At 45.5% G+C, this 14,928-nt stretch overlaps 1 protein-coding gene across 3 annotated transcripts in view; it reads left to right on the top strand.

The window, feature by feature from the left end:
• Window positions 1-14,928, top strand: part of tmem198b (transmembrane protein 198b) — a 150,367-nt gene that overhangs the window by 121,721 nt on the left and 13,718 nt on the right. For all 3 annotated transcript variants that reach the window (XM_060828241.1, XM_060828239.1, XM_060828240.1), the window contains 2 exons: window positions 10,539-11,114; window positions 13,442-13,599. In XM_060828241.1, the coding sequence (XP_060684224.1) occupies window positions 10,539-11,114; window positions 13,442-13,599 (734 nt within the window). The remainder of the gene's footprint in view (window positions 1-10,538; window positions 11,115-13,441; window positions 13,600-14,928) is intronic.

Genomic DNA, 14,928 nt, shown 5'->3' with positions numbered 1-14,928 from the left:
TTCCCTGTCAAAATATCTTTTGAGCATATTCACATGACACTCTGTGGGATTTCTTTCTATCTGGAGTCCTTACCAAATAATTCACCTCACTTAATTTCCTTTTGACTTGATAAGGTCCACTTAACCTTGCTTTTAAGGGTTTACCTATCTCTGGAAGTAACATTAACACCTTATCCCTGACAGCAAAATTGCGAGTTTTTGATTTCTTGTATGCTTCCTGTTTCATTGTATGCTGTAATGCTTTTAAATGCTGTCTAGCCTACTCCCTAGCTCTTTCCAAAAATTTGACACATAGTCCAAATATGTGGTCCCTGAATTCTGACTGACCCATTTCTCCTTAATCAATTTTAGCAGTCCTCTCACTTCATGCCTAAAAACTAATTCAAATGGAACTGAATTTGGTTGATTCCTTTCTTGTATCTCTGATCATGAAATTTCCACTCATTTGAATGGACTTGACTGAAAACCCTCAACCTGGTCTTTAATATCTGATGCCACTTTTCTAGTGCTCCCTGTGATTCTGGATGGTACGCAGTCGATTTGAATTGTGTTATTCCTAAGCTGTCCATAGCTTCCTTGAATAATTTTGATGTGAAGTTTGACCCTTGACCTGATTGTATTCCTGTGGGTAGTCCATATCTCGTGATAACTTTGAGTAATTCCTCCACACTCCTTTTAGCGGTGATATTGCATCATGGAACAGCCTCTGGAAATCTAGTGGACACATCCATTACTGTTAACAAATATTGATTCCCAGTTAATGCTTTAGGTAGGTATCCTACGCAATCAATTAAGACTCTTGTAAAAGGTTCCTCAAATGCAGGAACAGGTATTAAAGGTGCGGATTTTATTTACGCCTGTGATTTTCTGATTACCTGACACGTATGACATGTCTGGCAAAATGCAACAATATCCATGTGCAGTCCAGGCCAGTAAAAAATGTTTTTGTATTTTAGCTTGGGATTTTCTTACCCCTAAATGACCTCCCTACTAGTAGTTCATGCGTAACTCACAACACCTCCTTTCTATAACCCACTGGGAAGACGATTTGATGAACTTCTGCCCATTTCTCATCTGCCTGAAGATGTGATGGTCTCCATTTCCTCATTTAGTCAGCATTTTTAAGATAGTAGCATTCAGGGATACATTTGGATTCTTTCTCTGTGTGTGCCTATTGATACAAATTTCATCTTTCTGCTTAGACTCGGTTAATTTATCTGAGCTAAAAATGTCTGCTTTGTCATCTATCTGCTCCTGGCTTGTCTCCACCATCTGATCAAACAGGGTCTCTGCTAATTCCCCTTCAACTTTCTTATCTGTACTCTTTGATCTCTCCTGTTTCAACTGGTGATTTTGTGACCTCATTACCACACAATCAGGAAAGATCCCAGGATGTGTGTCCTGCAATAGCTCAGTCGCCTGAGTTGCCATTGACTTTTCAACCACAGTAGGTAGCACTCCTACCTGTGAACCGGCTATGTCATTAGCAAGGACAAATTGTATTCCTGGAGCTAAGCGTTTGTCCAGTACTCTTACCATGACTTCCCCACTCTTCACTGGACACTCTAACCTCACTTTATATAATTGAGCACATCTTGTCTCACTGTGAATTCCTGTTACTAGTACCTTTTCTGGTAATAGTCCTTCAGAGGTACATATCTCCTCATCTTTCAACATCAAAGATTGAGAGGATCCTGTATCACTTAATATTGTAACCTCTTTACCTCCTTCTTTGGGGAAGAAGGCAGCTCCAACTCCAACTGTCTGCTAATTCCAGCAGCTGGGCCTTAATCACCTTTTGTAAAACCCCCAAGGTCACTTCTTCCACTGTCAGAAAGCTCTTGGTGACTAAAAGAGCCCTTGCTATCCTGAGCACTGTTTACACCAACCAAATCCAACACCCAAATTCAACAAGAGTACAGGAGTTGGGAGGTCATGTTGCGGCTTTATAGAACATTGGTTAGGCCACTGTTCGAATATTGCGTGCAATTCTGGCCTCCTTCCTATTGGAAAGATGTTGTGAAACTTGAAAGGGTTCAGAAAAGATTTACAAGGATGTTGCCAGGGTTGGAGGATCTGAGCTACAGGGAGAGGCTGAACAGGCTGGGGCTGTTTTCCCTGGAGCGTCGGAGGCTGAGGGGTGACATTATGAGGTTTACAAAATTATGAGGGGCATGGATAGGGTAAATAGACTAAGTCTTTTCCCTGGGGTGGGGGAGGCCAGAACTAGACAGCATAGGTTTAGGGTGAGAGGGGAAAGATTTTGAGACCTAAGGGGCAACTTTTTCACACAGAGGGTGGTACGTGTATGGAATGAGCTGCCAGAGGAAGTGGTGGAGGCTGGTACAATTGCAACATTTAAAAGGCATTTGGATGGGTATATGAATAGGAAGGGTTTGGAGGGATATGGGCCGGGTGCTGGCAGGTGGGACTAGATTGGGTTGGGATATCTGGTCGGCGTGGATGGGTTGGACTGAAGGGTCTGTTTCCATGCTGTACATCTCTATGACTCTATGACACTAAAAGGCACTAACACCTACCACTCACTGTCTTCGAGTCCAACAACAGGAGACTCAAATTGGAATCACAGGACCAATCTTTTATGGGCCTGTCCTGAGCCCCTCAAAACATTTCAAGAAAGTCGCCCAGACCCCACCTTTGCTAATTGTTTTAATCAGGAATAGAATGGATATTCCAGGAGAATGGTCAATCCACTTAGTTTTAAACAAAACATTATTTGCAAGATTACCAAATGAAACACAAACAAAAGAGAACAGAGTATAGAATAACTTAACCTATCCAAAAGCCCAACAGACTATCCCAACATAATGATACTGTTCCAACTTCCTGCAACAATCCCCATAAACAGCCCCTTAGCAAAAAAGGTCAAACCAAACACAGGGGGGAGAGAGAGAAATGGCAGAGACATTCTGTGTGGGACACCTTCTTCCATCTTGGGCCAGCAGCCTCACAACTGACTGCCTGCTTCCAGTGAGCAGCCAGACTGTGAAAACCAAACCAAAACCACACCATGAGAAAAGCTGAGCTGGGAGGACTGGCCACTCCCCTTTCATCGTACAAGTGTTTGTTTTTTTTAACTTGAAAGTGTTTTCAATTAGTTCAACCCAGACATTTTGGAATCACAACTTTTAAGACTTCCCTGAGAAAAAAAATTCAAGGCCAGCATAAACCCATTTACGGAACAGTATCGTCACAATTGTTAGCCATCCTTAGAATGGACGGATTGACCATTGAATGGGTTGGCGGGACATGGGAAGGGAGCCATCACAGGCAAAGTCAACCTTTGGTGCCCAACCATAACTGAGCTTGAGACAGTGGCAATGAGCCGCCATTGTGATCCGCCATCTTTGATCTTGGTATCCTCTGTGGCCTGGTCACCATGTTGGCCTATCATGTCAAGTCCGCCTCACGGTCACTGTGCGCACACTGATGGACCTGAAGGCACACTCCCGCATGTTGAAAAAGACGATGGGCTTTGGTGAAAGGCCCAAGCCATGTTTCATAAAAGTCCATTGGATAGGCATTTGGAAGTTATTGGGCTAGTGTAGGTTAGGTAGGATTCGGTCGGCGCAACATTGAGGGCCGAAGGGCCTGTACTGCGCTGTATTTTTCTATGTTCTATGTTCTATGTTCTATGTCCTCATCGAGGCAATAAATATTAGAAAAGGGGGCAAGGTATGATGTTGAATTCCCTCATTCAGAAAGAAAGAAAACGTGCATTGCTATAGCACCATCTGTGATCTCAGGACATGCTAAAGGCTTCCCACAGCTGATGGAATACACATTCAGAGTGTAGTCATGCTAAATGTTTGATATTCCACAGGGTTAAAGAATTCCAAAGAATCTCATCTCTTTTGTCTTAAATATGTTCCTAAGATGTGGCTATTATCCATCCCTAATTGCCCAGAGGGCAGTTAAAGAGTAAAGGACATTTAAATGATTATTGTATAAACATATGGACGAGAATGGAACAGTGTAGGTTTGATGGGTTCCAGATTGGTTTCACAGGTCAGCGCAACATTGAGGGCCGAAGGGCCTGTACTCTGCTATATTGTTCTATGCTGAAAATGTGTTGCTGGTTAAAGCACAGCAGGTTAGGCAGCATCCAAGGAACAGGAAATTTGACGTTTCGGGCCTAAGCCCTTCATCAGGAATGAGTTTTATATTGTTCTATGGTCTATGTTCTATGTCAACCACATTGCTGTGGGTCTTAAGTCACATGTAGGCCAGATTGGTTTCACAAGATGTCCAAAGCATTGAAGATCTCATGTAGACAGGGAATGAAATGTCTGCAAATCAACTTCCCAGATTGGTGAACATACCCACAGACCGGGTCAGGATGGCAAATTTCCTTCCCTCAAGGACATTAGTGACCCAGATGGATTTTTACCTCAATGGATAGTGGTTCCCTGGTCACTATTAAAGTAACTTTTTAATGCAGATTTTTCATTTCCAAGATTCTGTCATGGTGAGATTCAAACCCTTTATTCCCTGAACAGTAGACTGGGATGGTGGATGACTAGTCCTGTGACACTAGGTAAAAACAATGACTGCAGATGCTGGAAACTTTTACCTAGCTGATTTTAACCCTACTGCGAATCCTTTTGCAAGGATGCCTGCCTTGAAGAAGTTTTCCTCCTCTCTGTACAAGAATCTCAGGGAGTCCCTCTCCCACTGCAACTCCCAGGTCATTTCCTCTGCCCTGAATCTACTCTATGCTACTTTCTTCCCACCCCCACCCTCCTCTCACTTATCTCTCCACCCTTCAGGCTCTCTGCCTGTATTCCTGATGAAGGGCTTTTGCCCAAAACATTGATTTTACTGCTCCTCGGATGCTGCCTGAACTGCTGTGCTCTTCCAGCACCACTAATCCAGATCCTAGTCCTGTGACACTACCACTACACCATCACATCATCATAAGGTGAAGAATTTCCTCCTCATCTCAGTCCCCAAATGGCCGGCTATTACCCTGAGGTTCAGGGTGGGGAGAGGGAGAGGGTAATACCCCATCTAGATTCACCTTATCTCAGCTTCTCAACTTCTCAAGTTCCAACGCAATCACCCCTTATCCTTCGAAAATCTCAGAAATACAGAGTCACTTCCCTCAATTTCTCCTGATAAAACAATCCCACTATTCAAGAATTTAATCATGGAATCCCTACAGTGTGGGAGCAGGCCATTCAGCCTCTGAACAGCATCCCACCCAAACCCCTATCCTGTCCCTGTAATTCTAATGTCTAATCCACCTAGCCTGCACATCATTGGCAATTCCCCATGGCCCAATCCACCTGACCTGTTCATCCTTGGACTGTGGGAGGAAACTGGAGCACCCAGAGGAAACCCACGCAGACACTGGGAGCACGTGCAAACCCCAAACAGACAGTCGCCCAAGACTGGAATTGAACCTGAGTCCCTGGTTCTGTGAGGCAGCAGTGCTCACCATGTTGCCCCACTCTGGTGAAGCTTTGTTGAACTCCTCTGAGGGCAAGTACATCTTTCCTTTAATAGGAGGAGCTGAACTGTACACAATACTGCCTGTAAAACTGAAGCGTAAATGCTGATGTTCTTCATTTAGTGACCATGGGACCTTTTATACCCACCTGAGAGGGCAGGTCTGACCTGAACAGCAGCACCTCTGAAAGTGTCACACACCCATGTACTACTGCCCGCTGCATACTGGGAAGGTGCTGGCCAAGTGATATTGCCCCTGGATAAGTAATCCAGATTAATGTTCAGGGGGATTTCGGTTCAAATCCCACCACTGCAGGTGGTGGAAATATGAATTTATTAGCAATTTAGAATTGTAGAAATGTGGTCTAATGAATACCATGTAACCAATGTCAATTGTCATGTAAAGCCATCTAGTTCACTAATGTCTTTCATGGAAGAAAATCTGCCATCTTTCCCTGGTCTGGCCGACATGTGACTCCAGACCCACAGTCTGTCTTAAATGCCCTCTGAAGTGGCTGAGCAAGACGCTCAGTCCCAGGGCCAATGGGGATCAGCGATAAATGCTGATCTTGCCAGTGACAATGGGGCACAGATCCCACAGTCTTTGACTCTGAGATGAGCCCGATGCCAACATCAGTAACACCATAGAGAAAATGGTCAACAGACTGCCATTATGATGGAAGGTCAGGGAGTCCTTGTGGAACAGTGACCTAATAGAGTTAATAGAGAATGCAAACCTTCCCTGGATGGTAAATGGAAGATTGTTGATACAGTGGAGTTTAAGACAGTGGGAGTAAACATCAAAAGGCGTTACCTTGCATTTGATTCAGAAGAATCGAGATTTGATTTTAGTTCAGCAAACCAAGGGACTGTAAGCTTTGAGGGCAGTTTTGGAGGAGATCTGAATGAGGTTAGAAGCAAATAGGAAAGGAATATAAGACAGTCACTAGTGAGTTTTGAGAAGAGTTGTAGCTCAGGTTGAGATTCTAGATGTAGGTTTGCTCACTGAGCTGAAATGTTCATTTTCAGATGTTTCGTCACCATATTAGGTAACATCATCAGTGAGCCTCCAGTGAAGCACTGGTGGTATGGCCCACTTTTTATTTATGTGTTTAGATTTCCTTGGGTTGGTGATGTCATTTCCTGTAACGATATCATTTCCTGTTCTTTTTCTCAGGGGTGGTAGATGTGGTCTCACTCGATGTGTTTGTTGATAGAGTTCCAGTTGGAATGCCATGCTTCTAGGAATTCTCGTGCATGTCTCTGTTTGGCTTGTCCTAGGATGGATGTGTTGTCCCAGTCGAAATGGTGTCCTTCCTCATCCGTATGTAAGGATACTAGTGAGAGAGGGTCATGTCGTTTTGTGGCTAGTTGTTGTTCTTGTACCCTGGTGGCTAGTTTTCTACCTGTTTGTCCAATGTGGTGTTTGTTACAGTTCACGGTATTTTGTAAATGACTTTAGAGTCATTTGACTCTGTATGGAGTCTTTCAAGTTCCTTAGCTGCTGTTTTAGTGTGTTATTGGGTTTGTGGGCTACCAATGATGCCAAAGAGTCTGAGTAGTCTGCCAGTCATTTCTGAGATGTCTTTGATGTAGGGGAGAGTGACTAGGGTTTCTGGATGCGGTTTGTTTGCTTGTTTGGGTTTGTTGCTGAGAAATCGGCAAACTGTGTTCATTGGGTACCCATTCTTATTGAATACACAGTATAGGTGATTTTCCTCTGCTCTGCGTAGTTCCTCTGTGCTGCAGTGTGTGTTGGCTCGTTGAAATAATGTTTTGATGCAGCTTTGTTTGTGAGTGTTGGGATGATTGCTTCTGTAGTTCATTATTTGGTCAGTATGTGTTGTTTTCCTGTAGACACCGATTTGAAGGTCCCCATTGGCTGTTCACTCTACTGTGACACCTAGGAATGGCAGTTTGTTGTTGTTTTCCTCCTCTTTAGTGAATTTTATGCCAGTAAGGATATTATTGATAGTCTTGAAGGTTTCCTCTAATTTGTTCTGTTTTGTGATGACAAAGGTGTCAACCACATAGCGGACCCAGAGTTTGGATTGGATGGTTGGCAGAGCTGTTTGCTCAAGTCTCTGCATTACTGCCGCTGCTAAGAACCCTGATATCGGAGATCCCATGGATGTTCTGTTGATTTGTCTGTAGATTTTGTTGTTGAAGGTGAAGTGAGTGGTAAGGCATATGTCCACTAGCTTGACGATGTTGTCCTTACTGATGGAGTTTGTGTGTTTGGTGTATTTGTCTTTGGGTCTTCTAATAGTGTAGTCCTTGGCCAGATTGATGTTGATGGATGTGAACAGGGCTGTTACATCAAAGGAGACCAATATTTCATTCTCTTCTATCTTGGTGTCTTTGATGGCGTTCAGGAATTCTTGGGTGGGGTGAATGGAGTGGTGTGAGTCTTCTACTAAGTGTTTTAGTCTTTGGTGTAGCTCCTTGGCTAATCTGTACGTTGGTGTTCCAGGTAGCGAGACTATGGGTCTGAGGGGTGATCCTGGTTTGTGAATTTTGGGTAATCCTAGAAGCATGGTGTGTTGGATCCATCTAGTTTCATTTTTTGGAAGTCTGTCTTGTTTAATTTTCCACATTTCTTAAGTGTTTTGAGTAGGGCAGTGATTCGATTTTCTAGTTGTAGGGTTGGGTCTACTGCCACCTGTTGGTAAGTGTCGGTATCTGCAAGCAGTGCATTCACTTTCTCAACGTAGTCTGTTCAGTTTAAAATGACTGTCAAGCGTCCTTTGTCTGTAGGTAGGATAACAATGTATTTATGATTTGGATTTTTATCTTTTTTTTGAATTCTCCTAGTGCTTTCCTTTCTTGTGTATTGAGTGTGTGTCCTTCCTTTTTTCTGCTTAATGTTGGTGCAACTGTCTGTCTGATGGTTTGTTGGGTTTCTTCTGTGAGTTTGTTGTCTTTCAGTGTTGTTTCTCATGCTGCTAAGAAATCTTTCTTGTCTGCATCCCGGAAGTTGTAATTTAATCCTTTTATTAAGACGTCCTTTTCAGTGTCTGTTGAGGGTGGGGTCAGATAAGCTGTTTATCCGTGCTTCTAGGTTGCCTGTGTTATTATTTTATGTGAGTTTGTCTAGTTTTTTCAGGAAAAAAACAAGTAGTCTGGCAGTGCGGCAGAAAAAAATCAGCGAAAAGATAAAAATATTAGTGAGAGAGGGTCAGGTCGTTTTGTGGCTAGTTGGTGTTCATGTATCCTGGTGGCTAGTTTTCTGCCTGTTTGTCCAATGTAGTGTCTTACAGTCCTTGCACGGTATTTTGTAAATGACATTAGTCTGCCGATTTCTCAGCAACAAACCCAAACAAGCAGACAAAACCCGTCCAGAAAACCTAGCCACTCTCCCCTACATCAAAGACATTTTGGAAATGATTGCCAGACTACTCAGACCCTTTGGCAACATGGTAACCCACAAACCCACCAACGCACTAAAACAGCAGCTAATGAACTTGAAAGTGCAGTCAACCCTACATTACCCACTGTCACGAGTATCCTCACATACAGATGAGGAAGGACACCACTTCAACTGAGACAACACAATCATCGGGGTCAAGCCAAACAGAGACAGGCGTGAGAATTCCTAGAAGCATGGCATTCCAACTGGAACTCTATCAACAAACACATTGACTTGGGTCCCATTTACCACCCCCTAAGAAAAAGAACAGGAAATGACATCACCACAGGAAATGATATCACCAACCCAAGGAAACCTAAACACATAAATATAAAGCGGGCCATACGTCCAGTGCTTTGCTGGAGGTTCATTAATGGTTTACCTAGTAGGGTGATGAAATGTCAGGAGAAAAAACCTTCCAGCTCAGCGAGCAAAGTTACATCCATCAGCCTGTTACTTTTCGAGTAAAGGTTTAGCATGTGACATGTCCAAACCAGGAGTGTTTAGTTTGAAATCAGCAGATCATTAAAAGACTGAGAAAGTTTGAGCTTTCAGTTTCATGAGGATTTCATTTAAAACGACTTGACAGTTCACAGAACAGAACTAGGAGGAGGAATTAATTCAAAGCTGGGGATTTGAAATAAAAACATAATTTCTCTGGATTTGAAATGTTGTGATGCAGAATACAGGTCGCTCTGCTTTAATGCGATCAGTTGTGTTCCTCTGCAACTTTACGATATAGAAACTCACATGGTAAAAATCACTAATAGAAGATCACTTTGCCTGTTCAGTAGAAAATTTGCATTATCCAAACAATGTCCCCAATTTATCAATCACATTATAGCCATTTTACGTGAATGAAATGGGCGTTATTACAGAATGACCTGAAGTGGAAATTTTAACTTTTCTGTGTTTTATATTACTTTCCTTTTATGCAATGAATTCCTGGGTTTTTTTTGTTAAAGAGAATCCTGTGTTTCAGTGAATGAGGTCCACATTCAACAATGAAAAATATCTCTCAACCCAGATTTCAGTGAGGTTCACGAGATTGATTCCAGACGTGAGGAGATTGAGCGGTTTCGGCAGATACTGTCTGGAGTTTAGAAGACAATGAGAGATTGAATTGGGGTCTATAAGATGCTTAAGGGGATTGACAAAGCAGACGTAGAGAGGATGCTCCCCCTTGTGGAGCAATCTAGAATGAGGGGAAATAGCTTTAGGTTCGAGGTTAGTAGATCTGAAACAGAGATGAGGAGGAACGACTTCTCTCAAAGGGTTGAGTTTCACTCCCCCAGGGTGTGGTGGCTGCTGGGATAGCGAGTAAATTTAAGGGGGACATAGACACATTTTTAATTAGTAATTTGGAGAATGGGCACTAAGGTGGCATTAATGCTGACATAGAGTCATAGAGATATACAGCACGGAAACAGACCCTTCAGTCCAGCTTGTCCATGCCACCCAAGATATCCTAAGATCAGCCATGATCTTATTGAATGGCAGAGCAGGCCAGAGGGGCTGAAAGGCCTACTCCTACTCCTCGACCTTATGTATTTCTTATCCTTTTTCTGTAGGACTTGTTTAGTAGCTGGGATCTTTACACCTTTCTTACAACCGAGAGGTTTTCCTGATGGTTGTTTTCTCACTCCTTGCGTTTTAGGTTACCGCTGTTTCAAAGCCATCATGTTCCTCACTGGCCTAATGTTCGGCTCCATCGTCATCTTCATGCTGTGCTACAAGGAGAGGGTACTGGACACGCAGCTGAGTATGGAGGTCAGCGTGGGCATCGGCCTGGGCATTGGCATCCTCTGTGGCCTGGTCACCATGCTGGTGCGGAGCGTCGGCCTCTTCATGGTGGGCTTGCTGCTGGGTCTGCTGGTTGCCTTGGCGACGCTGGTGGTGCTGGAGCAGTTCTACCACCCCCACACCGTCTGGGTCCCCATCGGCCTGTTGCTGGGTGCCGGAATGTTCTTTGCGGTGCTAACCCTGCAGTGGCAGCGCTTCTTCACCGTGCTGTCCACCGCCGTCTTCGGGAGCGCCGTCATCACCGTGACAGTGGATTACTTCATTGAGCTCTTCCAGCTCGTGCAGTACATCTACGAGAGGGTGAAGGTCGCTCCAGTGCAGCCCGTCTGCTGGTACAGCTGGGTCATCTTGGGTGTCTGGCCGGTGCTGACCTCTCTCGGCGTCCTGGTGCAGTTTAAAGTCACAGCAGAAGGCTACTCTCATACAGAAGGTAGGCCCTGTAACCGGGGGTAATGGGCCTACAGAGGCTGGTGAAGCCTCACCACGCGGACATTGGGATGCGATACAGGTTTCCCCGAAACTAGAGCGTTCCCATGAAAGCTTTTGTAAACCGAAATGGCGTAAAGTGAAGAAGCATTAATTTATACGGGAAAGATTTAGCCTTTTCTCGTAAAAGCAAAAATCCTTTTCAGGTTTCTTCCAGTTAGCCAAAACAGGTACTAACGTAGGTCTTTAGTAAAAGCGAAATGGCGTAAAGCAAACTTTCAAAAACTGGGTGATGCCTGTAGCAAGGAAAATGGAGGAAGGGTCACTGGACCCGAAGCGTTAACTCTGATTTCTCTCTTCACACAGCCTGCCAGATCTGCTGAGCTTTTCCAGCAACTTCTGTGTTGGTTTCAAAAAGCATGCCTCGATAGAGGATCTCAAAGACTGCAGTAAGCTACAGCACATAGAGTCATAGAGTTCTCGTCCATGAATCACAAAGAGCCAGTAATAGAGAAGACAAATGAAATGTTGGCCTTTATTTCAAAGGAAATGGAGTGTAAAAATAGCACAAAAAAAAATATAAAAGGTATCTGGTCAGATCACAGCTGGAACAATGTGAACAGGTTTGGGGCACCATATCTGAGGAATGATAGCTTAACAATGGGAGCTGTCCAGAGAGGGTTCAATCAGCTGATCCCAGGGGTGGAGGGACTGTCTGATGAGGAGATGCTGAGTAGGTAGGGCCTGGATTCACTGGAGCTCAGACGAATGTGAGGAGACCTTATTGAAACATATAAGATTCTTAGGGAATTCGTAGGGTAGATATGGAGATGTTGTTTCTCCTCGTGGGGGGGGGTCTAGGACCAGACGGAATCATCTCAGAGTGAGAGGTCACCCATTTAAAGAGAGAGACAAGGAGGAATTTCTTCTCTTGGATGGGAGTGAATCTGTGGAATTCTTTACTGCAGAGGGCTGTGGGCAGCACGGTGGCACAGTGGTTAGCACTGCCGCCTCACAGCGCCAGAGACCCGGGTTCAATTCCTGCCTCAGGCGACTGGCTGTGTGGAGTTTGCACGTTCTCCCTGTGTCTGCGTGGGTTTCCTCCGGATGCTCCGGTTTCCTCCCACAGTCCAAAGATGTGCAGGTAAATTGCCCGTAGTGTTAGGTAAGGGGTAAATATAGGGGTATGGGTGGGTTGTGCTTCAGCGGGTCGGTGTGGACTTGTTGGGCCGAAGGGCCTGTTTCCACACAGTAAGTAATCTAAAGGGCTGCCGAGGCTGGATTAGGAAGTATATTCAAACTCAAATAGATTTTTAACCAGGAAGGGGATCAAGGGTCATGGAGAGAATGTAGGAAAGTGCAGTTGAAGATGACCAGAAATTTCTGGAAAAACTCAGCAGGTCTGGCAACATCGGCAGAGAGAAAGCATTATTAATGTGACCCTTCCGACCAGTTCTGGAATGGGAAAGCTGAAAGATGAAACCTTTTTACTCAGGGAATGATTAGGATTTAGAATGCCCTGCCTGGGAGAGTGGGAGAGGCAGATTCCACAGGAGGTTTCAAAAGGGAGATGGATATGTATTTGCAAGGGATGAGTGTTATAGAGATAGGGCCGGAGAGCGGGACTAGCTGGGTACCTCTTTCAGGAGCCGGTACAGACATAATGGCTCGAATGGCTTAACTGTCCAATTCTATGATCAGCCCCAGGCTTACTGAATGGGGAAGTAGGCTTGAGGGGCCGAGTGGTCATGTCTGGCTCTTAATTCACCAGGGATGGGCATCAAATGCCGGCCTTGTTCATGATGCTCGCCTTCACTGAAAGAATGAAGGAAAAAAATCCCATTGGATGCCAATCGATAAAAACATGGAACGTTCCAGAAACTTCCAACTATATCCATTGTTGGTTACGCAGTCAGACCAGGTGCTAACTGAGCTGCTGCAATGTATTATCCACCTGAAATTCTATACCAGACTGTAATACCAAAACTTTAACTCTGTTATAACTATCCTATTTCTAACTTATTTTTTAGACACTGTAAGCAATGATCGTACTTTTTCTTTGTTCTCCTCTTTTGTATCTAAGTTTTGGATGCGGGTGCTTGTACTGAAGGTGGTGCCATTAGAGGCGACATTGTTAGACACGTTTCACTGTGCTGCAGTACACATGACAATGAAGGGTATTCTGTTCTACGTTACCCTTCGTGCATGAACATGGAGAGGGTAGAAGGAAGGGATATATTTCAGGGGTGTGGGAGTTCAGGCCTTGGCAAAATGCCCAAGCCCGTGACCGTGAAGGTGAGTTTGACTGATCCTTGTGTGTGTCACTCCCAGTGTTTATCAGCAGGAGGCAGCGGCGGGTTCAGCTGATGAGAATACGACAGAAGGACAACAAGAGGAAGAGGAGAAAGCACCACAAGAAATACCAGGAGCCCGTGTACCGGCGGAAGCCAACTCCAGTCCGTCGCTACGATGGAGACGTGCTCTCTCCGGTGAGTCACCATTTTGGAGCTGTGTGGTGTTTCGCCTCATTCAGCCCCCCTCCCCGGCTCGTTCACCCACACTCGCTCCCATTCAGGCTACAGGGCCATCCTTATCTTCACATCGGAACACCAACACCACCCCTCCCGATCCCTCTCAGCTCTGGCAGCCTCTCTGGATATCTCTGCACTCATCCACATCTGGCCATTTCACCAGGCCCAACGTTAATCACTCCACCATGGTGACTGGACCAGATGGGCCAATGGGCTGAGAAGTGGCAGATGGAGTTTAATTCAGATAAATGTGAGGTGCTGCATTTTTGGGAAAGCAAATCTTAGCAAGACTTATATGGTAAGGTCCTGGGGAGTGTTGCTGAACAAAGAGACCTCAGGGTGCAGGTTCATAGCTGTGGAGTCGCAGGTAGATAGGATAGTGAAGAAGGCATTTGGTATGCTTTCTTTTATTGGTCAAAGTATTGAGTACAGGAGTTGGGAGGTCATGTTGCAGCTATACAGGACATTGCTTTAGCCACTGTTGGAATTTACAGTGGGGTACCGAGGGGGAGTGTGTCAATATTTACAGTGGGGTCCCCGGTGAGAGTGTGTCAGTATTTACAGGAGGGACCCCGGGGGGGGGGGGAGTGTGTCAGTGTTTACTGGAGGGGCCCTGGAGGTGTCCGTCAATATTTACAGGGGGGTCCCCAGGGGGAGTGTGACAGTGTTTACAGGGGGGTTCCTGGGGGGAGTGTGTCAGTATTTATAGGGGGCCCCGGGAGGAGTGTGTCGGTATTTACAGGGGGGGCACCGAGGGGCCTGTGCCAATAGTTACAGGGGGGCCCCCGAGGGGCCTGTGCCAATAGTTACAGGGGGCTCCCCGGGGGGAGTGTGCCAGTATTTAGAGGGGGACACCAGGGGGAGGTTAACAGGGGGGTCCCTAGGGGGGAGTGTGTCACTATTTACAGGGGGTTCCCGGGGGGAGTGTGTCACTATTTACAGGGGGTTCCCGGGGGGGGAGTGTGTCAGTATTTACAGGGGGGACTCCGCAGGGAGTGTGTCAGTGTTTACAGGGGGTACCCGGGGGGGGAGTGTGTCAGTGTTTACAGGGGAGTTCCCGTAGGGGGTGTGACAGTATTTACAGTGGGGTCCCCGCGTGGAGTGTATCAGTATTTACAGGGGGGGTCCCTGGGGGGAGTGTGTCAATAGTTACAGGGGGGACCCCGCAGGGAGTGTGTCAGTGTTTACAGGAGGGTCCCTGGGGGGAGTGTGTCAGTATTTACAGGTGGAGCCCCGGGGAGAGTGTGTCACTATTTACAGGGGGGTCCCCGGGGGGAGTGTGCCAGT

The sequence above is a fragment of the Hemiscyllium ocellatum genome, chromosome 7 (genome assembly GCF_020745735.1).
Source record: "Hemiscyllium ocellatum isolate sHemOce1 chromosome 7, sHemOce1.pat.X.cur, whole genome shotgun sequence".
Taxonomy (NCBI): Eukaryota; Metazoa; Chordata; class Chondrichthyes; order Orectolobiformes; family Hemiscylliidae; genus Hemiscyllium; species Hemiscyllium ocellatum.
This window is presented reverse-complemented; position numbering and strand designations above follow the sequence as displayed.